Consider the following 26,548-nt stretch of genomic DNA (forward strand, 5'->3'; position numbering starts at 1 on the left):
TGTTATTCCCCACAGATAGGGAAGTGAGGCTTACAAAAAACAAAGGCTGTATAGATGGAGAAACTGTGTTACCCAGATATGCCTTGATGATGACATGGCAAATGATCTTGGGTGGCAAAATGTGTTAGTGGTCAGGAGGAGGAGAGGGTCTGGAAGTCATGAATTCTATTTCTGTAGCTGTTATCACCTCACTAGATGAGGTGGGGGAAGTCACAGCTCTCTGGGTCTCAGTTTCTGCCTTTGTAAAGCAGTGAGAGGGAATTCTAGTTTTCTTTGAAAATGCTTTGAGTTTCTTAGAGCAGAGAAGCTTCATGCAAACTTGCAAGCAGGCCAGCATTACTGCTCACTGAACATCAGTCTGCTCCAGTGCCTGCTCTGTAATTGCCATCAGTGAAATAAATGCAACCTCAGTTCAGAGCCACCTACAGTAAAGCACATTCTCCCCAGACTGTGAATTCAGGCAGGATGAACTCTGAATTGCCTTCAGTGGGGGTAAGAAGAGGAAGAAAAGTCTTGAAACTCCCACACTCCTTTTAAGGACTTAAGGCTCCCCCCCAGAGCTACTGCAGCTCCCACTCACAGGCAGGACCAGGAAAGGATCAGGATTCATCATGACAGCTACCAGAGCAGTATCCAGGCTGAAAATAGGCACTCGGCTCTGGCTACCAGGGTTGTCTGCACAGCATGTGAAATTCCTCATGGTTCCTGCAACCTGCACAAAGGAGCTTTCCTCAAGTGTCTAGGAGTTCAAAGTGACAGTCTGCCTTCAAAACTAGATGATTTCAAGGAGTGCTCATTTTATTTATAACAGACATTTTGCATGGCCTGTCTGTACGTGTCTGGGACTGAGTCGTGGATCAGTGTGACAGGATCAGGGGGACAGTGGTAGCTGAGGATTAGAGCTTACCTTCCCCAGAGTGCACAGCTCCTGCTCCTGGTTCAGCAGGGGACCAGCTGAGTGCTCCTCATGTGATAGCTGCATTCCTCTGCTTTTAATTCATAATGTGGCTATTGGGACTGCACTTGTAAGAATGGTATTTGTGGCTGACCAGCTGTCTTCTCTTCAGCCATAGAAATAGCTCCACATACTTTGACTCCTGCCTGTTGCTGTTCCATAACTGATATTTCAGTTGTCTGAAGGCCACAGGATGCTGCAGCTGAAAGGGATTCTCCATTGCCCCTGACTGAATGAGCAGCAAGACATGTCCTGAAAATCAGAACCAAAACAGAGGGTTTATACCACATAATTCAGTGTTTCATGGAATGAAACCATGTCAGAAATTTTAGGAAAATTGCAGTTGCTCAGCACTCTGAAAATGACTACAATGCTCCAAAGAAATTCACTGTGAGAATCTTCAATTTTTTTCTCATCAGCTCATCTCTCCCAAATCCCAGCCTCTACTGTCTGTATCTTCCCAGGTACGGGAGAATGGTCTGAAACATTTCTCTTCCTCTCCCACCTCCTTTGTGGGTACTATCCCTCTCAGTGTTACCCCCAGAAGGATTTTTCAGGAAGTATATTAGCATCCTTTGAGAGCAGTGAGAAGCAAATCCTTCCTTTCCTGAGTAGCTACTTGTTAGCAGCCGTCTCAAGAAAATGGAAAGCATGAGGAAAGAATAATTAAAGTGGTATTCCACTGGTGATCTTTACATCTAAGTATCTTTTGTTAGCAGGGAAGAATATTTGGAAGGCTCCTGGCTGTCCCTGAACTTTTTGCATGAAGGATGTGATTTTCACAGGCATTAATTGCTGACCTAATTCTGCTCTTACAAATCTTACTGGGAGGAAAATTGGGCTTTTAAAGTAGTTTTTAAAATGCTACTTGGCCTTTGATGTCTACCAAAAGTTTTCCCAATGCCGTGTAAGCCGCAGTGAGTTACTGACCAGCAGCAGTGCCCAGAAAATGCTGGGTTTACAGGATAAGAGGAAAGGGACACCCTGCAGGGCGGGCACTCCCAGATGCCGTGGTGGGGAGCATCTCACTGACCTTCCCGGCAAGTGCTGAGCAGATGGATCCGGGAAACATGGAGAGAGGGGACAGACACCGAAACGCCGGCCTGCCCTTCTCACATCAGTGTTAGAAGCTCCTGGGCTGCTGCTGAGTCTGGAGAGAACATTTCTAGGGAGAAGAAGGGAATGCTCTGTGCATGCCGACATGAAATGCTCCATGTAGGGAGTAAAACATGAGCCTGTGACAAACCCTGCCGTGCTGACTCCAGGAGTTCTGCTTCCTTCCTGGAATTACACCAGGGCTGTTGCTCCTGCAGTGAGCTGGAAAGGCCTGAAACAGAAACAATAATTTGCCGAAACAGAATCCGAAATGACAAAAAAGAAATCATACCTGGTATTCTGCCTTTTGACAGAGGCTACACAATTATGTCTATATAGAGTAGAAATACATCCATACGTAGCAAGGGCCTTTTAAGGTGGAAATCTTTCTCTCCCACACATACACACAATCATTCAACTACCAATAAAGGCTAACATTTAGCTGGCCCAGCCCCTAGTCCATATCTTAGAAGGAAATGTTTACAGATTTCTGTAATTTATCTGTGCGCAAGAGCAGTACAATTGATCATCCAAATAGCATCATCCGATGGGATCCAGCAGCACTCACAAAGAGCTCCCTAAATTAAAATCTGTCTGACCTTTACCAAGCCCCATATGTGGTGAAATGGATGTTACACATTTCGTGCTATTTGAGGCAGACCCAGACTGCCACAAGCAGGAAGCTGCATGACTAAAAAGCAAGCGATATTGAAGTTTCTTCAGCACACTGACAGATTTATTCCTTCTGTTGCTTCTTCCAACCTTTATTTCTAGGGGGTTCCAAAGTTTCAGACTAGCCAGGGCTGCTTTTGATTTCAAAAATCTCCATAGTACTTAATACTTTACTGGGGACATCTACCACTTCCCTCATTTGAAAAAGTGCTTTGCTACCTCCTAGCAGATAGAAATTCTTAATAAAATGCTGCAGCCTTGCTGCACAGAAGGTTTCTCCTCAAATTAGTATCAGTCAGTCTGGTCCAGAGTACTGAAAGAAGGAGTTAAAGACTATAGCAGGTGTCCTAACAGCAGTAAATCAGCTTAACTGGGCCAGGGGATTTAATAGCTTAGATGAAGGAGCTACATTGACATTTATTCACAAGCAAGAATAACATTTTCCAGTTAGAAATAATATCTTTTTCAATAAGTAGGAAATATTGTATAGTTTCACTACGCTTTTATGCTGGACCACTGGAATAGGCCCAGAATATTTCAGTTAATCCGTGATATATAAGGATGATGATCCTCACAGGAATTCATTGAATGTGAATTTCAAAAACACATTTGAATCCCTCTGATCCTTATCCAGTACTTCTCTATTCCTTAGAGAGTGAATGATTTGGGACAGGAACCACATGTAAGGATGGTGCCTGAAACATTTGCAGTAGTGGCTACAGAGCCAAAAACTAACCACTCCTCTGGTGGCATGCAAAGTTAATTTTCTCACAGACATGTGAAATATGAAGAAGTATTGTCTCAAAAGTCTCAGCAGCCTTTCTCTGGAAACCCTATAACAAAAATGTGTCTGTGAAAGCACACTGATGTTAAGAATGACACAATTCCACATTTCAGGTTTGTAGTGGGGTCATAGTTCCACCAGGGTCGTGTAATTTCCCTCTTACTGGACTGCTAAGTTGAACAATTTTGAAAGGTGCTTCTATTTGAGACCTCTACATTCTGGGAAAATTCTTCTATCTAAGTGGACCTGGTAGAAGGTGCCACAATTAATTAGGGTGGGGAAACACTATGTAGAAAATGCTTTTGTAACTCTATTTACAATGGCTGTGCTTAAAGCAGCTTAATTTCTTGAATTGTTTATGTATGTGCAGACCCTCCAGTGGAATAAATGAAACCTTGAGCACTGAAAGAGAAAACGGGAAGCACGAGAACGTAAAAATTGAGGACTACAGGGAGAACACCACACTGCAAATGAACACAGCGCAAGAGATACCCCATGGAGATTTATGCATCACAGAGATTTACAGTGGGACTCACCACGGAGCAGCAGAAAGCAACACACACTTTTCTGAAACGAAACAAGAGACCCCACAAAGCCAGAGAATTGCTCCTAAAGTGATAGGCACCCCCAAAGTGATCGTGACAGATGAGGCTGCTGTCAGAGAGACGACAGAAGAAAGGCCGGGTGCGATGGTTGAGCTGCAGTTTTCCCTCTCAAATGACGTGCACAAGGCCACCAGTGCTCCTGCTGTGACTCTCTTGGGGGCAGAAAAGTGCCCCCCTTCAGGCAGAGGACCCAGTGCAACACATGATGGGAGCAGCTCCCTCATTGCAGTTCCTCTGGGTGTAAAGGAGGGCAACATCCAGTGGTCAAACAAAGTAGTCCACTTTTCTAGCAGCAAGGAGGTGAAGAGGATCCAAGGTGCAGCTCCATCTATCCCCAGGGTGGAGGTGATCCTGGACTGCTCAGACAGGGAGAAGGAAGCGCCCAGGTCTCAGTCTGAAAGGGGGTGTGTTGATTCTCAAGTAGAAGGAGGGCAGTCAGAAGCACCTCCTTCCCTCCTCTCCTTTGCAATCTCACCAGAAGTCACAGTGCAGGGAGAAGACAGCAAGCACTCGGAAAAGGAACACAGACCTCTCAAGCACAGGGCAAGGCACGCAAGTGAGTATGTCCCATCTAATCATTTGCACTGCCTGGGGGCATCTTTTGTAGCTTTTGATATAATTTCAGGATTTAGAATGCATTAGGGAAAAAATGTTTAGAGATTTTTTTCCGGCAGTTTTCTAACTTTCCCTGTCTCTTTTTCTTTCAAGTGACATTTCTGTTCTTGCTTTATATATTTTTTCAGGGTAATACAATGCTCCTGGTGATGAGCCAAGAGTGTACCCATGCCTTAACTGTGGCTGAATAACTTTGCTTAGTAGACTTCCACTTTGAAATTAACCCATGACTTTGTCCAACTAAAAATACTTACATCTCCAGAAAGGGCTGAACTCTGCTGGTCTTCTCACTCATATTCAGTGGCAATCTGTAAAATATTAACAAAAAGAGCAAGTTGCTTGCACATGCCTAAGTGAATCCTGTGGGTTTCTCCTTTTATAGCAAAAGCTTTGCATTGCCATTTGCATCATCAAAAACCAAAGCCATGCCACTGCTTTGAAAAGTTAATAAAAAAGTCTAGCAACAAATCTTAATGTTGTCTGCAGAAGAGATTTTGACAGACACCAGCATGTGTATAACTGTTACATGATCCTTTTGGTTTTGTCAGCCTTCTCTAGACTGTAAAGCGAACATGTTTTTTCTCCTGACTCCCAGACCCAGAGGTCAGCTTCAAAATGTGTCCAAGAAGTTCACATGGAAGCAAACTTGCCACTGGAGCCAATATTGATTAACTGGGTGTAGATGTGCATTATCTATTAATTAACCTATGTATTTCTTTGCTATTTTATTCATCTGAGACCTTTCTGTTGGTTGCTTGCTCCTTCCCAACAATGTGAAGAATCCTGTCTGGGGATTTAGTAGCAGTATGTCAAAGGTGCTTGAATGTGTGCAGTGAGATACTGTAGCAACAAACTATTTCATATGCAGCGTTGGAACTCCTCTGCTAACCCACTGCTAATTCCTCTGGAAGCATATTTTTAGCATGATAACCATTTGTGTCTCATTGGCAAGTGGATTAGGCTGTTACTTATACCTAAGTGTCTGTATGCAACCCACATATTTTGGCCATATTAAATGAAGTATAAAAGAAAAGTGCACATGCTTCACATTTTGGCTGCGAAGTCAGAACCAACTGTGGGACTATGCCTGCATTTCTTAGGGAATTGCTTGCAGTGCCTTTTATCTTAAAAGGCAAAAGTACAAAGAATGAGCTACTTTTTTACATGATAAACACTTCTAAGAATAGAAGTCCTGTCCTTTTCCCACATCAACCATGACAATCTCAGTCCCTTCTAAACTGGTGGCAGGTCATTATCCTTAGGAATCATTAATTGGATACATTTTTTTTGCATCATTATTATTATTATCATCATCATCATCATCATTATTAACCTATCTACATATTAGAAAAAACAAATTTCCCAGCACAGTGAATACTCTGTGTGCAGCAAATACTCTGTGTGTGTTTTCTGCCAAAGTAGAAGTTATAATGCAGCATTTAATTTTGAACTAGAGAAGAATTTTTTTTATGGGTCCTTGATCTCTTTAGCGGAAATTTTCTCTGTAAATATTATTCAGATTATATTTACCTGAATAGGTAGCATTCTAACACCAAACCCCATAGTTTTGGAAAATACCTTCAATGACTATTGTAAGCAATTGGATTGTCAAAGGACTGAGCCAAGGATTTTGTGATTTGGCTCACCAACAATAAAATATTACAAATTTCTGGTTTGGGTGCCAAGCTCTTTTCTCTTTTACACATTCTTGTGAGGACCATTGGTCCAGTTGTGCAGTCATCTGGCATAATGGCAAAACTCCAATTGTCTTTAATAGGAGAAGTATCAGACTCCATCTACTGACATAGCTAAAAGGATCATGACTAGAAAACACATTGCATGGCCTTCTTTAATAAGTTTGCTTTATTTATGCCAGCAAAAGATACTAAATAATTTACTGTTCTCTTTTCTTTTATCAGAGGCATGTTTTTTCCCTTATGACTATTGATTTATTCAGGAATAGCTTTAAATTCCATGTTTTTTGAAGGGGGGAGCTCTTGAAGCTGTCATTGATGAGATTCAGTGGTAGAGTACGAGCAAGGGAAAGCAGCAGGGACATCCCCTGACTAGCACTGCCCCGTGAGACACATGCTTCATGTCCCATTATAAGGAAGCAATCATGCTGATGTCCAGTGCATCCATCAGCTTTGCAGCTGCATCTGCTCCTCTTTCTCATGAGCTGATGAAAACCAGTAGTTTATGCTTTCAGAAACACAGTTATTGATACTCCAGTGAATAGCCTTGAGAAGTTAGTTTGAGTCTCCTTGGTTCTATTCTTCAATGTGTATTCACTCTTGCCACATTTCCAAAATAAATATTCTGTATATTTTATACCTTACAGAACTTATATTTCAGGCAAGTAATGCTTGTTAAAAGACTGCAGCCTGCTTTCATTGAGTACCACGGACAAACTCCCACATCTACCAAGGGTCTGAAAGTCAATGCTGATATTTTCTGTGTATTCCCTTCTGGATGTATACTTGTTTTTAAGCAGCTGATAGGCAGTAGCATACTGACTTTTAGTAAGTTTGCAATCTGTAAGAGTAAAATAAATGCCTGTATGGCAGAAACTGCTGCCACTGTCAGACAGGATCTGCTCAGTTTCATTTGGTCTCGGATATTAAGCAGCCATGGGCCTGCCTGCTGGGAATGGCTGCTGTAAGCCTAGGAACTTGTAGTCAAATACTTGGAAAATACCAGACCAGAAATTGGATAAATAAGAAAATATCACCTGCCTGTTGGTGCTGGGAATAAAAATTAAGAATGCTAGAAATAAAGACATGTGTAATGTTCCTGTTGAGCTAAGAGAGTCCTAAAGAAAGTGATGCAGCCTTTGAACTTGCATGGGTGTGTCTCCAAGGAATGCTGGGTATGGAATTTATAACACAGCTGACACCGTGAGAAAAGCTAGAGTATAATGAACTTTCCATACAAAAGAAATGTTTTCATATTTAATAAATTTCAGTACAGAAAAATACACTTCTTAATCAACTTGTGATTTCATGGGCCGCACGAACTTAATGTGCACTTTGGTTCTTTCCACAGGGCTCCGGCGAAGCGAGAGCCTGTCGGAGAAGCAGGTCAAAGAAGCCAAATCTAAATGTAAAAGTATTGCACTGCTGCTGACAGCAGCTCCCAACCCCAATTCCAAGGGGGTGTTGATGTTCAAGAAGCGCCGCCAAAGGGCGAGGAAATACACTTTAGTCAGCTACGGGACTGGGGAGTTAGAACGTGACGAGGACGAGGGGGAAGAGGGTGAAGGTGAAGAGGGGGACAAGGAAAACACTTTTGAGGTGAGTTTGCTTGCAACGAGTGAGTCGGAAATAGATGAAGATTTTTTCTCTGACATTGACAAGGACGGTAAGATCGTGACGTTTGACTGGGACAGTGGTCTGCTCGAGGTGGAAAAGAAGACAAAAAGTGGAGAGGAGATGCAGACGCTCGCAGACAGCACAGGGAAAGGGGCCCTCATGTTTGCCAAGAGGAGGCAGAGGATGGATCAGATTACAGCGGAGCAGGAGGAGATGAAGGCAAGCACAGTGCAGACAGAGGAGCACAGGGAAACCACCGTGACAGAGAACTTCCAGAAAGTAAGCTCTTCCATCTATCAATCAAAAGAGGAGGAAATGTCAAGGCAGCAGACCTGTGTGAGCAAAAGCTACACAGACGTGAGCCAGAATCACAGCAAAGTGGTACAACAAAATGGCTTTGGCTTAGCACCCGGCACAAACCTCCCGTTTCAATCCTCTGGAACACAAAAGGCAGCATCTTTGAATAAAACAGCGAAACCCTTCCCTTCTGGAGTTCAAAACCGAGCAGCTGCACCATTTTCCCCTGTAAGAAATGTCACCAGTCCCCTTTCGGATGCAGCAGCACCGCCTCCTTACTGCTCTGTCAGCCCACCTGCTGAGGCTTTCTACAGACCTGTCTCAGCTCCTGTGGCCAGCAAGGCTGCCCCGCCCGCGTGGGCAGCCACCGAACCCACGGAACACATCGCCTCCAGGGATGAAAGGATTGCCGTGCCGGCCAAAAGAACCGGGATACTGCAGGAGGCAAAGAGAAGGAGCACTTCCAAACCTATGTTCAACTTCAAAGACGCACCCAAAGTAAGTCCTAATCCAGCCCTGTTGTCCCTTGTACACAATGCAGAGGGCAAAAAGGGGACCGGAGCTGGTTTTGAGTCAGGACCTGAAGAAGACTACCTCAGTTTGGGAGCAGAAGCTTGCAATTTCATGCAGACTCAAACATCTAAACAAAAGGCCCCTCCTCCTGTTGCTCCAAAGCCTTCACTCAAGGTGTCTCCTTCTGCTGGTACTCCAGTTTCACCAGTTTGGTCACCTTCAGCTGCGGCTTCCAACAAGCCTCCTTCTTTCCCAGCACCATCCTCACCTCAGGCAGCGTATCCTGCACCACCCAAATCTCCACAGTATCCTCATTCTCCCGTCCATCCCCCAAGCACTCTCGACCTTGCCGGTCCTTTCAAAGGGCCTCAGGCCAGCCTGGCGAGTCCAAACCTTGCCCCCAAGGCAACACCAGTCACCCCAAGTGCTGGAGAAACAAAGCCTCCCTTCGAGATGCCACCAGCTATGAGTGGGAAAGGAGCACAGCTGTTTGCCAGGAGGCATTCCCGAATGGAGAAGTACGTGGTGGATTCAGAGACTGTGCAGGCAAACATGGCACGAGCCTCATCTCCAACTCCATCTTTACCAGCTTCTTGGAAATATTCACCTAATGTCCGAGCACCTCCACCCGTCGCTTATAATCCCATCCACTGCCCTTCCTACCCTCCTGCTGCTACCAAGCCTTCCTCTAAGGCTGCTGCTGCTACCAAAAACACAAAAAGAAAACCTAAGAAAGGCCTCAACGCTTTGGATATTATGAAACATCAACCATATCAACTCGATCCATCTTTATTTACCTTCCAACCTCCTAAGGAAAGCCTTGCCATGAAGCAGACATCGAAGCTGTCCACTTCAAAGCAAACACTGCCTTTACCTACCTACCTTCCACCTGGTCCTGGCTCTCCTACAAGGGCCCGGCCTTCGTCGGTGTACTCCGTGCCAGCCTACGGTTCCCAACCTTCCTTCCCATCAAACGCCTCTCTCCCAGGAAATGAATCATACTCACCCACAGGCTACTCTGCGTTTTCTAAGCCAGAAACCACCACATCCTCTTTGTTTACTGCTCCGAGGCCAAAATTTTCAGCCAAGAAAGCTGGCGTCACTGCACAGGTGTGGAAGCCATCGGTTATTCAGGAGTAAACCCGGTAGCAGAAACTTAGTGTCCGTTTTGCTTGCAGTCACTGGTTTGCAGTGGTCACCTGGCACACAGACTGTGCCAGTGGTATATTCCTCAGCTTACTTAAGAATGTCAGATGTATCACCTCAAATCTGGGTCCAAAATATTTGAACTTTTTAAAGGAATTAAAATAGATGGAAAATTTTAGCACATTCATGCATTTTAGCGGGTGCTTTATGGACATGCCATCCTGAAATGGAGAGGTACCATTGTGTGAAGTGAGCAGGACACTAAGTTTTTGCTGTAGGACTACAACAATAGAAACAGTGAGCAATATTCCCTGGTATGTCAAATTAACAGAGAACAGCTTTCTTCCCATCCCTCTCCTCTACTGTGTTCTAATTACGTAGGGATTTGAGGACTTTGGTGGTTGTTTTTTTTTTAAAGAAGTGCCTTATTAACTAATAGTAATATCTATTATTAACACAGCATAAAATAGATACATTGTTAGACTCTGACTGATCACTAACAGAATGCAACTGGATAGACCTTTAGCCAGCACAGAGCCTCATGGAATTCATTCAGAATCTGTCCTGGCTCAAAGGTCCTTCCACAGGAATCTGATTGATCAGCCAGGGGCTTAGCTTGTAAGCTATGTGGATCAGCTGTGATCCAAAATCATGAATTGCCTCTGTGATTTCACAGAGAACGTGCTATAAAAGATGCTGGAGTGTTACGAAGACTAAAAAGAGGTGGAAAGACAGCTGGACAAATTGTTTCAAGTTTCCCATTTTGGGGAAATTTCACATCCCACATGCAGGCATATTTTTAGCCAGAGTTTGCCTTGAACCCAGCAAGTATGAGAGAAGCCTGTAAATCAAAATTATTGAGCAGTCAGAGAGGTGAGCTGGGTTTTGCAGCTGCAATGTAATGCACTGGTTTCTTGTGAAAGCACAGTGACTCAGAGCTGGAGGGCTGCATATAGTGTAGAGTGCTGATTCTTGCTCCCAGAGTACTCTGTGCCACAGAAATTACCAGTAAATCATGATTATGAGTATGTCTTCCCACTGGCCTCTTGTACACTTTTCATTATTTTCTCTTGGGCCTCTACAGTGCTTCTTCCCACTTTAACTCTTTTTACTCTGGTTTTATCCTTTTATCTTTTACTTGTCGTATTGGGGACTAAGGATTGAAATACTGCTACTGGGGAAAACTTTTAAGAGCCTGTGGTCTTGAAATGTACTGTATAATCCTGCAGTGGATATAGAGTGAATATTTGAGTAGTTTAGCATGGCTTTCATCAGCATCAGTGGTGCTAGGGCTAAAACAAGGTGCTGTTCCTCACAACTAAGGGAATCAAAATCCATCCCAGGTGTGATCTTTAAAGTGTAACTCTGTGAATAAAGATGGCAGAATCTGTTGGTATATTTGTTTAAACTATCACTGAGCTAGTTACAGACCAGATTATGGACCTTGTATATCATTGCAGGGTTTCTAGAACTATCTTGACAAAGAAAACATTCCTAAGTATGAATAAAATCTCTGTGGTTTGGTCCCATGATGATAATTCAAACTGCAATCAAAGATGAGAAGAATGCATTTGGTTGCACATGCACAAAGCAGGCTGAATTAAAACTCTAATCAAACCAATAAAAAACACTCCTATGAATTTTGGACCTCCAAAATTCTACTCTTCCCTTCAAATTTTAGATTGGGATACTGACTGCATTAGAAGAAAATGACCAAGGGGTGTATCTCCCCCTTAAAATTCGGAAAAATAATAGGAAATTCAGAGGGAAAACAATTTGGAAAACTCAAGGAATATTTATACTGCATTTACCTGGAAATAGAAAGTAGCAATATTTTAGTCCTTTGAAGATCTCCTTTCTACCTGTTTTCCACTGTCAATATCTGTACTTTTCTTCTATCATTAAACTTGTCCCTTTCCTCTCTGTCTGTTTGAGGCTTTTTCTTTTGGTTTGGCTTCTATTTTTTTGTTTCACTTCTATGCACAGACTGCCAGTATATTTTTGGGAGAAGTTTATTTCCTGTGCTGGCCGTTAATATGAAATCTCCTCCCTCCCCTTCCTCACCCCTTTCCTCCTTCCTTTCTTCCCTTCTTCCCAAGTTCAATCTGGAGTTGCACACACTATTTTTAGGTAGCCTTTAAGACACCAATATGTACTTGGGATAAAGATCCCCCACCAAAGGTAAGTAGTGCTGTGAAGAGACACAGAAATCCAATCAGCCTCATGTTGCCTTCCATGTTTTTTTGCTTAGTCTCCTCCTGTAAACCACATCTGTAAATTATAATCACAATTCTGTACTTGTTCACCCCACCACCAAAAGAATATTTCCCTAATGAGATTTATAGCAGCTTTTTTCTCCCTCAACAAATGTTGGTGTTGATGCCTGTGGCAACGAGACGCAGGAACTTAGAAAGTGCATTTATGCTGAAAAGTTGATCACATTTGGATTCAAATACAAGTATTTCATATGGCCTAGAGCAGCAACAGAAGGATTTTTAAAGCTCCAATAAGGGTTAAAAAGAAAAGTCTCAATGACATTAGTGCTCTTAACCACGTTTGGGTCTTTTGAAAATCTCATTCAAAGCCCAACTCTGAATTAGATTTCTTACATACGCATCATTCTACACACATGGGACTTGGATCCAGCTTGGCTTCAAGGCTCTTTTTACTGATCAGGTAAGTCTTTAATTCTTGTTAATATTTCAAAAGACTGGTCTACCTACAGTAACAGGTTTATCCAAGATGTAATCTCTTGTGAAGCAGATATTTAGAGGAAAGCTGAGCTGCTCATTGTCATGGATCCAGATGAAAAGCTAAAGACAAAGCCAAACGTAGCTGAAATGTCAAGGAAATGACTTGATTGTGTAGGGGAGCCATCTGAAATTTCACTTGGAAAGGGCAGTGAGCTTTTGTAAATGGTTTTCTGAAAAAGCTATTAGAATTATTTTATATGATATGGCAAGGCTGCCAAGATGCAATTGTTGTCTTTGCAATAGAAGCATATCTAACAGTGAATTTTAAGCCATCACCAATAATTATACTTCCAGTATGCTCACATTAAAAGAGGAATTTAAGTGGTTTTTGACTATTTTAACACATTTAATTACAGCACAGACTGGAAGTATTATAATGCACCAGTTTTAATCTCACATTCTAGACAGCCTTTTCATAAAAACAGCTACCTCAATCAAGGGTTAATATACCTTCAATTTATGATTCAGTTATTAACATCTTGCTATAAAACTGAATTGAAAAGTTTTGTTTTGGAGATGAGTGGCTTTCAGACAGAAAGTTCAAATTTCTGCTGCAATAATAAAACATAAAATTCAGCTCAGAACTGCTTAATTCCTCCTCCCTTCTCTAGGGGAATCACTCTTACCATGTTCCTGCTTGCCAAAAAATTATATATTATGAAACAAACAGAAAGAGATTTCATTGAATTTTTCCTCTAGAAACATTTATAATGTAAATGTTACCATCTCTTACAAGCCTCATTCTCTTGCTTTCTGCTCTCCTAAGGAAGAAACAAAAAATAAGAGGTTGAGGTATCAGCAGACTCAAATAAAAATAAAAAATAGGAAGTGTGGAGCGTGTGTGTGATTCACATAGAAAAATCAGTGCTAAATGGCAGAGTAGCAATTTTGAGATTAAATACTACTGGCATTAGAGGGAGGCAAGATAGGGGGACAAAACTCCACAAAAAAAGAGTGACTACCCAGGATAAAATACCTGTCCAAAGGATTTTGAAATACTGAAGCTAAAAGAACAATCAGTGAGAGGGGCTCACCTATTCTGCATATAGAGACAGCTGACTATTTCCAGACTTTTGCTGAATTTTTTTGTTGAACTCTGATAAAAGATTACAAGCAGTTTACCAAGTAGTTATAAAGCAGTTATCAAGAGAACTTGACACCAGGTGATGTGATCTGGGAGGAGCATTGTTTATCATTTATCCAGGATCAGAGCTCAACAAAGACCCAGCCTGACCATCACGTGCTGCTGCTCCAGCTGTTCTGGAGTGGGGAATGCTCTGTACACTGTGAGGCAGGGGAACGGCAGGGGAATGACAACAACTAACACTATGCAAAATCTCTCTCCTCTCTTTTTTCCAGGATCCTTTTCCAGATTTGCTAGCTTTAAAATTCCAAACCCTTTGGTTCTAAAAAGATTCCCTCTTCCAGTCTTGCCTCTTTACATGATGCAGCTTTCTTTACCTGAAGTCAAACACCCGGGATTCCACTGATTGCTTTGGTGGTTTGGCACGGCAAGTGCAAATCTTAATCACGCAGCTTGGCATAATGATATTTTATAATGACTCTGCTCAGCTTGGAATGGAAACACTATACAAAGAAGAAACTTGACAAATCCTGAAAAACCTGTGGATTCAGAAGCCCTGAATATGAAAATATGGGAGCCTGGTAATTTCACAGCAGTCTTGGTGCCACCATCACAACTTCACAGTACCCATGACAACAACTGGTCTTATTTTACAATAGACATTACTTTTGCATGCCATTACATAAAAGAGGAGTTGGAATCGCTCAAGAGTTATGTTTGACAAGTGGTTTTCAGGCTGATTGCTTACTAAAAGAAGCACTTCAGGTTTTTATCAAATGATTTAAAAAGTAGGAAAAATCCTGAAGCTCTATGTTGAAATTATCTCTACAGATGCAGACTTGAACTCCTCCCTTACAAGCTAAGACAAACCATATGACAATAATCTCATGGGTTTAATATTTGCTTCCTTAAGTAAGGCAGGCAAAGACTTTATGTGCTAATCAAGTCTCCAGTTATCCTCCACAGCATTTAAAGGAAAAATCTATTCCTGGTTGTACTGATCTTGACAAACTTTTTAATTGAAGTGCATGCAAAACATCTGTGCAGGTTTCTCCCTTAGGCTGAGAAAACTCAGCTATGAGAAAATAGCTGAGTTTTCTCATAGCTGACTATCAGGAGGAAGGCTGACTATCTGGAGGAAGGCTTCCTGTGTGGGGAGTTAATGTAAAACCAGCATTTTCAAACAAGAATCCTTAGTCTTTTGTACATTTTAAGATAGAAATCTTAAACCAGAGACTACCCTCATAATTACAGGCAATTAAAAGAGAAGATTCTATAAAATAACCTGAAAATAACTAGGTCATTTCTAAATAGGTGTCAAGACTGAGCTGTTGAACAGTTGGAGTGTTTCTCTTGATGTTTCCATCTAGATCTGAAACAGCAGATTGTAATGGTTTTAAGAAACATACAACAAACAGAAGAAAAGGAGGAACATAAGTGAAACAAGAAGTGAAATACATTACCAATCACAGGAGCATGTTGGATTACAAAGGGTGACATGGAGCACAACACTCCGTTTCAGTGTGAACTTTAACTGATGGAGAAGCAAAGAATTCAGCACAATTATATTAGGATCAAAAGTTTCCATACAATGAAAACCTATGGGCAAATCTTTTCAGTTTTTTAAAAGAAAGATTATTTTTTCCCCCAAAACCATAAATAACTGCTACTCATTTTTGGGTTTGATTTGTGAGAATACTACTTCTCACAGCCTCTCTATGCAGGTTGTTGTTGGTACATGGCTCCATACTGCAAACAAAAGAAATCTGGCACCTGGGTACACTTGGTTTTCTTCCTAGAGTACTGAAGTAGTATTGATGCAAGCACTGACACTGTGTATATAAAATTATGAGAAAAACAATATTAAACACTATGGTCTGGATCGCAAAGGCACTTGGAATTCTTGTTGCCTGTGTCAGCTTAATCCAACCTTCTTGGGTGTTCATGTGGCCAGAACATCTGCAATTATGTCCTATCTGCTTTTTTTTTGCTGTAGGATTCCACACGGGGATGCCCATCTGACAAGCAGCTCTTTGCTGCTTTGTCTTGACATCATCCCATGCTCAGCACTGTTCTTTACTCAATGCACACTCTTCCAAAAGTGACCTTCATACAGAATTATTTTCTTACAGATTTTTGCTGTTAGCACCCAAAACCATTCAGAAGTTCATCTTTTCACTGGTGCATTCTACAAATGAGTAAATAATGCAGGGAGTGAGCAGCAGTGACACCAGGACACTCTGTAGCCCTGGGTGTGCAGTTCAAGGCATCTCCAGAGCCCAGCAGCACAAGCACAAGTTACTCTATGTGACCCTTAACATCCCTCTGTGAGTGTGAACAGCTGACAGACTCCAGGTGGAATTCCATAAAGGGAATCCTCAGTAACCAGCTGTGAATTCCAACCTTTTTTACAATACTCTCCTGTGTTAGAGAACCCTAATATTTCCTAAATGAATCCCTGAAATGGCACTGGTGGGGCAGAAATCCTGAAATGTAATCAAAATGTATCAGCACTGGGCAATGGTGCTTTTATTTCAGAGCTTTGGAACAGCTGACCTTCCAACTTCACTAGCATTGCTTTGAGGTAGCTTTTTAAGACCCAAAACAAGCCCTGGAATACTATCACGGAGCATGCTGTAACAGGGGGTTTGAACCACCAGGGACCTGAATAAAACCCTCCTGCCTCATAGGATATGGGGCTGGAACAGCTCTCAGCATGAATTTTCACACACAGGGACATTTACACTGAAATATGTGATGCTTCAGACACCAAGATTTGTGTCAGAGCAGTCCTAAAGAAGGCAGTGGTACCACGTCTCAAGGTGGAAAGGTCAGAAGAGAGGGCAGACTTTGCCCTGGTAGCTGTTCAATATAAAATCCAGAAGGTGGCAGCAAATATTCTTCCTTACAAGAAATAATTTATTCCGAAGAAATCTAAAATGTCTATGGCCAAAAGTTTCAGACATTTGCTTTCTATAGGCATAAATGGGCTGTATTTTGAGAACTGCACATGGATAAAGATTAAATGATAATGAAAAGTTGATTTTCTTTCATATTGCGCAGGTACAAAGTGAGCTAACTAAATAATTTATGGTAAATTAGCAGTAGTCTTACGTCTTTTAACCACACAGGAATTTTGCAGTAGTGAAGGCCTAATTCTAATAATTTACTTTCCTCTTCTACCACTACTTGGCAACTAAAAAGGACTTTATTTTCATAAGCAAAATTTTGTCACAAAGCTTATGTGAGTTGCCACAAAAATTTATGTGAGATGGCTGACAGTAACTGCTTCATTCTTTTGAATTCTTCTCACCTGAAATAACACCACATTTAGAAACAATCTGAATTTAGAATAAATTAGATTCCAGTGCAAAAGTTCCCTATAAATTTTCAGAATCAAACCCTGAAAAGACAGCTTTGAGGAAGTCAGGATCAGGCCTGAACTCTGTGATTCTAATCTATTCCTGGTCTCAGTACAGCCACTGACAAGGTTTTAGTTGTTAGAAAGGTGACATTCCCTTCTTCCCCAGCCATTAGCCAAATTTCTTCATTCCCATTTTAGTCAACTGTAAAATATTTCTAGAGTTTGAAATAAAAATTATTTTCCCATTTTATTTCAAGATTTTTGGTAGCTGTATTGTAAAATCGCTGTAGCATTTACTGCAGAGCTGGCAGCATTTCAGAGAGAAATTACTTTTTCATTACATAAAATTTATTAAATGCTTTGGGACAAAAAAAACCCCAAACTATAATAATATTAACAATATGTCTCCCTTCCATACTCAGTTAAAAAAAGCTGAAGAGCTTCTTTCATGTTGAAAAAAATGGAAAGAAAAAAATAATTTTAATGCATAAAAATTCATTGTAATTTATTTTGTCCTATCATTTTCCCAGTGGTTTAGTCTCTAACTTCAGTGGCCATTACAAGCCCATAGAAAGCCAAAGGAGAAATGCATTGCTCTGGGCTTTTTATAAAGACAGAGTCACTTTCTGAGATAAAACAATTGTTTTACCTGCTTCCTCCTCCTTTGTCCCCTTTCTGTGTAAACAGCATCCAGGTGTTATTGTTAATTCAGATTTTAATGTGCTTTGATGTGGGATTAAATACCAGGACCATAATGAAAAGATAAAAATAAAACTGCTTTAATGGCTTAGACACCAAGGCTTAACTTTTTCAAGTGACTTCATTAGGGAGGAGTTTATGTGGAGAGAGTTTCACTGGACTATCCAGAGTCCAACCTGTTTTTGTCTCCTTGACTGGAAAAAAGGCAGCTGTGACATGTAAACACACACACAGAGTTTTCTCTTACTGAGATGTGCCGCCTGAGACAGAAAAACAGCTGCTGGGAAATCATTTCACTAAGTAGTATTATGCATTCTTATTTAGACTGGAAAAGGAGAAAAAAAAACCTTTCTGACTCCTGCCTTTAAAATTTGCACTATTTTATGAACCTAAGTATTTTTCTTTTTGTCTTTGAGCTTTATATAATTAATAAGAAAATTGAAATTGCTCTAAGCTACAAATAACCCATTATTCCTGACTATTGATTAAGACATTATTGACTCAAACAGTCACACTCATCCATCTTACACTAACTAGATCTATACCTGCACACACCTAAGTACTGCTTTTACATTTGTTTGCTTATATATGGAAATAGTTACTTTTGCAAGTAATATTATACAAATTTTAATTTATATTGACATGCATCTTATAAATATCAGAGATTCTTGCAGTGCCATAAATGTTTGCTTTAGTGAGCAGTTTATAACTAGTTTGCATTTTCAAAATCAGTGTTAATCTAAACCTAACCTAAACAGTTTAATCTGTTTGCACAAACACCCAAAGCACCCAGCAGCTGCCAGGATTCTGTGATTGCAAAGGACGGCTCTAAATAGCCTTTCTTCTTCTTCTTCTTTGCATTTAGGAATCCCTTTCCCCTCAATAACTATTGTAGAAAAGGATTTTTCCTCTGAAAACATCCAGAAACTGGAAAAGAACAAATTAATCCATTAACAAATTAACAAATTAATTTAGTGTAGAGTGTTCTAGTTTATCTTACTGCATAATAATTCAACATTCTGTTGAATGTTTTACCAGAAGATTACAGGAATACAAAATGTGATAAAGTAATAATTCTGGTAGCATTTCACTTTTCTCTCCTCCCTTGATTTCTGAGGTGAAGAATAGAAAATCTCTACCCCTCTTTTTATTTTCTTATAGCTTAAGGGAGACAGAGGGGAGAGTAATTATTCCCTATTTACACTTCATATTTTCCACTATGTCTGGAGTTTGTGCATTGTTTCTAGTACATTGCTTCTAGTTTTGCTTTACCAAAGCTAGAGGAAACAGATGTGCATTTTCACATTTTGGAATTTGAAAATTAAAACGCAGCTTATTTATTATAGATAATATTAAAAGTATTTAGAATTTTTTTTCTAAAATCAAGCTATCAAGCAGGAAATGGAAACCCACACCAGAACTTCAACAAAATGATTCATTTTTGATAAAACCCTATCAACTAAGTGAAACACACTTAGTGACTCATCATTCTCTGATTAAACTCTATCAAATAAAATCAGTTCCTGCTTTATAACTTATGGTTACACCAAAAAGATACTTCCATAACTTGATGAACTCTGGAGTTTTTCTCTGAACAGGACAGACTAAACAGTATCTTCATTTAAATGTCTTGAAAAGCCAGATAATTTATCCAACACTTGTTTCAACAGTATAATTTCCCTCTGCATCTCTGAAGTCCTACAAAGTACTCACAGGGATTTGAACTGGAATTTCCATTGAAAAAGGGGGACTTTTCTGTTCTAGAGCCCTCCTGAGAGGAGCTAACACAAGTAGACTAATGAGGTGAACCTATTTGATCAACTTTTTCATCCCTTTCCACAACTTTATCTTCTCAATTGCTTTATATTCTTAATTACCACTTAACTTCTTGTGGTTTAGGTTATCTGATTAATTTCTAACATGGAGGGAGGGGGGTGGATTAATAATGTTGAGGAGTTTCCTCTCTGGAAATGCAAACTGGAAATAGCTGATCATAGCTAAGAGGTGAAAGGATGGTCCTGTCAAAAAGCATCAGTGGTGAAACTTGTCAAAACTCTCATGACATAAACTCTGAGTGTCACTCCACCTTTTTAAAGAGATTCAGGCTAAATACAAGCAAACTGACTGAAAATGATGAAATCTGAAGTCTCTTCCTCAGTTTCCATCTCTCATACAGAGGGCTGATATTACCTGAAATAAAACCTGAAGCAGTGGTCATTCAAGTTCCTTAAATGCAGCAAGATCCTGTGGCAGAAAAACTTAAAATGTGCATTTCTATGTGAATCTTTGCTAGATCAGCTATACCTTGAACGATCACACACCTGGTTGACTGCTCTCTAGCTCATGCTCACAATGTTTCAAGTTTGGGAAGCTCATTAGGAAAAATAACACTGGGCAATGTTGTTCAGATTCGTTTCTAGCAAAGCCTCTGGCAAAAAGAGCCAGGAATTTCACAGCAGATTTCAGAATTAAAGGCATTTAAGCCTGAGGACATGAATCAATGAATGTTAATCGCTGGTTTAGGAACCACCTTTACAGAAGCTCTAAGAACCACATCATTTGTGTGGCACAGAGAGCAGGTCTGGCTTGGGGACAGGCTGTACCTGCTTCGTGTGCTGCCAAATGGCTGCTGCAGCAGAACCTTCTCACAAACACAGTTTCTGTTTCAAAGTGCTGCATTACTAAGAAGATTAGGATTTGTCAAAAATGAATGGATTGCTCCTATAAGTGGGTCGGAATGTACTGAAATTCTGAGGGCATTGCCTTTTAAAGAAGCCAAAAGTAGCGTCATGTAAGGGTATTAAGTGAATGATTGCATTAACGCCTTTAATTGCTTGTGTTCACTTTTGTGCCCCAAAAAGGGGCACAAAAAAAAATAGGATAAGTCTAATAATTTCCAAGTAAGAAAAGCCTTTCTTAAAAGGAGATTGCCAAAGATATGTTCTCAGACAGATGTCCTAGACAGAGCCTGTTATCAAATAAATTAGGCTGTGCCTAATGTTAGAAAGAATCTAGTAAACACACACAGAACTGTCACAACATGACTCCCTTCTGCATTAAGAATGGTCTTTTCAGAGCAAGGCACACCAGCTAAGTAGTGGGCAAGCTGCACAGTTGCTAATGCCACTGTACTTTTTCAGGAAAAGCCTGTCTTTGGTCTGCTTACTTTCCTCAAAAATTCCATTTGCTGTGCCTTTGTTCCTGTTTCTTTCTCTGCCTCCTGTCTTTCCAGTAAATTACAGTTCTAAAAGATACCTGTAGACATAAAAAGGGACTTGCCAGGATGTCACATGCCTTCAGAGTCTTTTGTTCCAGTTTGGAAGTGAAGAGAAGGGGCTTCCTTTCTTGCTGTTTAGTAACTGTATTTGGTATTTTCTCTCCCTAGGGAAGAAGTAGTGGCCGCTCATTATCGCTTCCTGGGAGACCTTCTTCATTCATTCCTCGAGCCATGTCTCCGACTTCTCCTCTTGTATTTCAGCCCGCCCCTGACTACTTCAGCAAGCCAGACACAGCAGCTGACAAGCCTGGCAAGAGACTGACTCCCTGGGAAGCAGCAGCCAGATCTCCCCTTGGCCTGGTGGATGAAGCATTTGGTCCCCAAAGCATGCAGGAATCCATTGCTGCTAACGTGGTGTCGGCTGCTCGCAGGAAAACGCTTCCTGAGCCACCAGATGAATGGAAACTTAAAGTTTCTTACGAGCCTCCAGCCCCCAGTGGTAGCGTAGCCTTACTAGGAGGGAAGCAGTCAGGGGTTCTATCACCCCAAAAAAGCTCCCTGACTGCCCCCAGCCAGGCTGGCCCTAAGCTGCAGTATCCCTACTGCACTCAGCGCTCCACAACAGATCCTGATATATTATCCATGGATTCCAGGTCTGACTATTGCTTGTCAACAGCTGATTCAAACTACAACCCACAGCCAAGGGGATGGAGGCGTCCAACATGAGCAGCTCAAGGGCCTGGGGCATTTTCCCTTCCTCCAGCTCAGCAAGCCCTAAGATTTGAGTTGGAGAAGGAAAGTTTCTTGCTGGCCTGATGATCTCTGAAGTAAAAAAAAAAACAAGGAGACAAAAATTGAATGGAGCACAGTTTTCACATGTCTGCAGTGCTAGCAGCCTCTAGAATAGACTCAGTTTTTCAGAGTTAACCTAAGATCTCAGTTAACCTAAGATAGTTCTGTTTGTCAAAAGGCAAAAACACGCATTTCTTAGGGTGAGGGAGGAGATCAAAGTGGGTCAATCCATGTACTCGATGCAAAAATCTAGCAAGGATGTAGAAAGTGACAGAAAAATGCTTGCAGTTAAGCTAAAGTTGAAAAAAAAAAGTAAAATAAGGGCATTTTAAAACCAAGAAGTATTATACAGGATCTTGTAGGTTTTCTGAGTGTGTTTGACATGAGTTCCAAGTTACTAAACATAGTCACATTTGCATAAGTTCTAATGGAAGTGGATGACTTTGAAGCAGTGGCTTATTTGCCATATGGTTTTTTTACTGCATTTCTGTAATGAGCTAAGAAAGTAAATCTGTGAATACTTTCACTGTGGCAACAGTTAAAATACATCTGTGGCAATGGTACCTGAATCACCACAATATGTAGATGCAGGAAATCGTACACAGTCACTCATTTCAGGTGGATTTCAGGACACTTTCAGTGAAGTTTTACAGCTTGTAATTAACCTGAAAGCACCAGGAAGAAAGGCATTGTTAATAGAGATCAATACCATGATACTTGAACAACAAAAGAGATGAGGAGTGTATTTAAACTGGATTGCAAGATATTTTTGTAATAAACTATCAAACAAGTCAGAGGCTGAACAGCCTTTATTTCTCTGTGAAATGCACTATTTGCTGAGCATTTACTGCTCCAGTGCCTGGTAATCCAACTGGCTGAGCAGTTATTTGTGTTTCTGAGGTAGCTCAATGTTTAGAAAGCTTTTGAGTTGTATCTTCAGTTAGGAAGACATAGATAAGTTGTTTAGCAAGGACAGTCCCTGCTCTGTGTAGAAATTGGTACGTGACAGAGGGTTTCTGATACGTGGTGCACGGCGTGAGTCTAGGAACAAATATTTGGGTGGTTGGTTATACCTAAGTGATGTTGATGGATCTGAAGGGATGGTGAATAATTTTTGCTGGTGAGACATACCTTGCATTTGCAGCTTATTTAAACAGTAGAAATATGTGGCTAAAAATGTATTCCAAGCTTCCTGGGTAGTTTAGATGTTGTTAAAGCATTAAATGAGCACCCCGAGTTTTACAAAGTGCTGTCAATCCTCCTTATTTTGTGGGGAATTCTTGAAGGATCTGTCAAGCACAGTCAGCTGAAATTACTGCAGAAGCACTGTTAACTATCCTTAGTTGCAGTAAGGCTGTCACTGGGAGTGAAGGGATTAGATTAGAAAGAACTAAAGCATATATGTGGTAAGAAAAAAATAGTACAAACTATTCCCATCTGCAAAGAATTTTCACTTATAGCAGTTATACAATGTAATTGGTATGAAGGAGAAAGGAAAATTAAATCCAAGTTCATATGAGCTGGAACATCCCCTAAAAGCAAATAATTACAGGGAAAATATAGCCTTAATGAGTTTAAGTTGGCAGAAATTCTGTAGCCAAACAGAAGTCTCCCAAAAATTCAACTGATCCTTCTGACCAGTCAGGAAATGAAGATGCGAGTGGTAAGTCTTCAGAATAGGATCATATTGCTATAGCACTTTACAGATTTATTTCATGATATGAAATTTGCAAAAAAACCCAAAAGTGATTTAGAAAAATTACATGAACAAGGCTGCCATGATAAGCCTGAAAATGAGTTTTGCACCTCAGAGTTATATATGCACATAATCAGAGTAAATTTTCCTGCTGCACAGGCAAAAATAGGTGTTTCTTCACAAAGACCCTCAATGTCCTCATATATCACAATTGGGAATATTCCACCAGTGGGGCTGTGGAAGTCCCCTTAGCCTTGAGGGCTTAGCCTCAGATCTAACCCTATTGCCCTAGAAATACATGCCAAATCTTCACTTAATTTCAGTTAAATTATAAATCAAATTAAAATTCAATGAAATTTAAAGTTCAGGGTCATCAAGACCTTAATTATTCAATAAATACCAGGGCATATGCATTTCACAGAAGGCCTACATTCTGAAAACTGCATGCCACTCACATACTTTGCTGACCTGTGGTCCATATTACCATAACAAAACAAGTTCCTGTTTTTAGGTCAAGTTCAGGTTTCTGTTTTTAACTGTTTCTTTTACATCATTAAACAGAAAACCAGATTAATAAGTTTGCATATTTTTACCCAACATCATTATTTTAATTCTAAGAATTGAGCACCTAATTGTTACATTCCCGTTGAGACTAGTGCTGTGAATTCTGAGGTCATGCATCTACCAGAAGCAAGAGTGTGCTTAAATTTAAGGCACATGCAATTAGAAATTGCCAAAAGCATTTTTAAATGTTGATGTTGCAAAAAAAAGTTATGATACAAAGTGATCCCTGGAAAGGCTTTAATGCTGTTATCACACGGCATTACAGGAAAACATTCTTTAGGATGAAGCTCTAATTTCCCACCCCAAAAACTCAACAAAAATGGAAGTGAAGAGTTTCAGACAGGATCATGGACTTTTTGCCAACCTTTCTAGAATAAAAAATGTGCAGCCTTATAATTTCATTCTGTTCACAACTAGGAATTAATCTCTGAGTACTTCTGTGAACATAAGAATTCCTGACTCTGAGTTACATGTAGCTTTGTATCTTATGGTAGATTAATTTGAGTGTTTAATGTGACCTACCCCAGATTTTTTTTTTGTCCTCCTGCTGAGGATTTCTTAGCTCCCTTTTCCATGTGGATTCTCCCATATCTAATATGGAATGAGTTTCCAGTGCAGCATTTCCCTCAATAGCAACACTGGTAAGTGGATCTGGCCTCCCCAGCGCCATCTATTTTTACAAAGTCTGTGGGCAATGGATTGTCTCTGAGATCTGTTCCTCTGCCACAGAGAAATGGGACTAATAAACATTTTTGAAGTTATTAATGGGAGGGCAGACTTGAGGGCAGGCATGCAGACAGATCACACAGCCATGTTTAGAAGGAAATCAGGCTAAATCCAGATTGAGACCATGTAGTGATTTTGAAGATAGCAGCAGACCTGAACCAGTAAATGAAATATTAATGCATCAGAGCTTTAGAAGGACCCCACGGCATTTTTCACTTTCTGTCCTTCACCCCATTCCTCCACTGCATCTTTCTATCAAATAGTTGTGACTGTTGTGTGTGAGTTCTAAATATATTAACGCAAGAATTTCATACATTTGCTTTTGAATGCACAGATCTGCTCAGTAAATGTGAGGAAAAACTTCTCTCAGTATTTTAAATCGTTGGCTTTGTGCTCACCCTCAGAGGTGTCTCTGTTAACATGAAGAGCATTTGAATACACAGTATAACTGAAAATTTAGTTTCTTTAGTGATGTTAGATGATGATGTTCACAACTCTTGTTCATAGTTTGTTTTCATTTTGGTGTGCTTTAACACAACCAAATATCTATTCACACTGCATTTCTGCCTAGTAGCAAGAGACTGTGTTATCTTTATAAAAGACTTTTCACTTCTGAAGACTTTTGCTCATTGCAAAGGACACTTTACTTGAAAGTGCATGCCAGCGATGTAAATTGTATCACATAATAAAGTGATTTGACCAATCAGATGAGAAACACAATTGTTTTTTCCCTAAATTCTTGTCTGTTTGTTTAAATAATCTGAACTCAAGTAAAGCCTAATCTCTTTTTTTTCTGCACCATTTTTAGACTCACTGACTTTGCCTGTCAGTGACCTCTTGCTGGTATGAGCTTCTAGAAGCTTAAATCAGCATCAGGTCAAAAGGCAACTTATCAAATTTAGTGGAATTTCATTTCCATACTGACTAAGCAGAGGAAGGAAACGCAGTGAAGCACAGTCTACCCAGGTTAAATAATACAAAAAGAGTTATTTTTATTGTTTGAACATTTCACCCCAAAAATCTGCTACTAAAGTCTACTTACTATACTTACTTGTCTACTTTACTTGCACCTAACCCTCTGATTAGTTCCTTATTCATTCTGTATTATTGTTGTTTATTCTCAATTGAAACATACTGTTCAAACATGAAATAAATATTGTGAATAAATTGTGAACCCAGTCTGTACGCTATGCAGGCTATTTGGATAAATAGCTTTTCAGGAAATAAGGCCACCATATCCAGTCTAGCTGTGGCAAGCCAGATCAGATTTTCACTGTAGACATGAAACGAATCCCAAAGCAGTTTTTGCATCTATAAAGCAAGCAGGATTTTGTCCCCAGTAAAACAAAAATGATTGATGCATGTAAAACTTGGGGAACTGAAAAAGCTCCTCTTTTAAGAGCTTTGCCCTACAAAGGATTTGCAAGGTTACAAGAGACCCAGTACTATTCCTTTCCATGGCTACATTTCCATTCTTCTTTGGTAAGTTCTTAAACACATCATAAAGCAAGCAAGCATAACCCGGATTCACAGTTTAACATAACTCCCTTGACTTCAGTAATTTGCAACAGATTAAAAATCTCTCTGCCAGGTGAACAGTCATAGGTTTTGTAGGGTGTTTCACTCTCCAGAGAATGTACCCTGGGTTTCTTGGAATACC

At 40.4% G+C, this 26,548-nt stretch overlaps 1 protein-coding gene and 1 long non-coding RNA gene across 5 annotated transcripts in view; one reads left to right on the plus strand and one right to left on the minus strand.

The window, feature by feature from the left end:
• Window positions 1-26,067, plus strand: part of SYNPO2 (synaptopodin 2) — a 77,590-nt gene extending 51,523 nt beyond the window's left edge. For 2 of the 3 annotated variants that reach the window (XM_015624031.3, XM_015624032.3), the window contains 3 exons: window positions 3,877-4,667; window positions 7,772-9,957; window positions 21,279-26,067. In XM_015624031.3, the coding sequence (XP_015479517.1) occupies window positions 3,877-4,667; window positions 7,772-9,957; window positions 21,279-21,836 (3,535 nt within the window). In that variant the 3' untranslated portion in view covers window positions 21,837-26,067. Of the gene's footprint in view, window positions 1-3,876; window positions 4,668-7,771; window positions 9,958-14,105; window positions 21,239-21,278 lie in introns of those variants that run through there. The other variant, XM_015624033.3, reaches the window with a different exon arrangement.
• On the minus strand, window positions 56-22,555 carry LOC107202950. 2 transcript variants are annotated; one of them, XR_004496942.1, is made up of 5 exons: window positions 22,467-22,555; window positions 4,981-5,034; window positions 2,202-2,282; window positions 1,989-2,120; window positions 56-1,207 (listed from the first exon to the last, which is right to left on the minus strand). It is a non-coding gene; the product is annotated as an uncharacterized LOC107202950 (long non-coding RNA). The 2 variants fall into 2 exon arrangements; XR_004496941.1 differs by having other exon boundaries at window positions 1,989-2,282.
• Window positions 26,068-26,548: the final 481 nt, after the last annotated feature.

This window comes from Parus major, chromosome 4 (genome assembly GCF_001522545.3).
Source record: "Parus major isolate Abel chromosome 4, Parus_major1.1, whole genome shotgun sequence".
Taxonomy (NCBI): Eukaryota; Metazoa; Chordata; class Aves; order Passeriformes; family Paridae; genus Parus; species Parus major.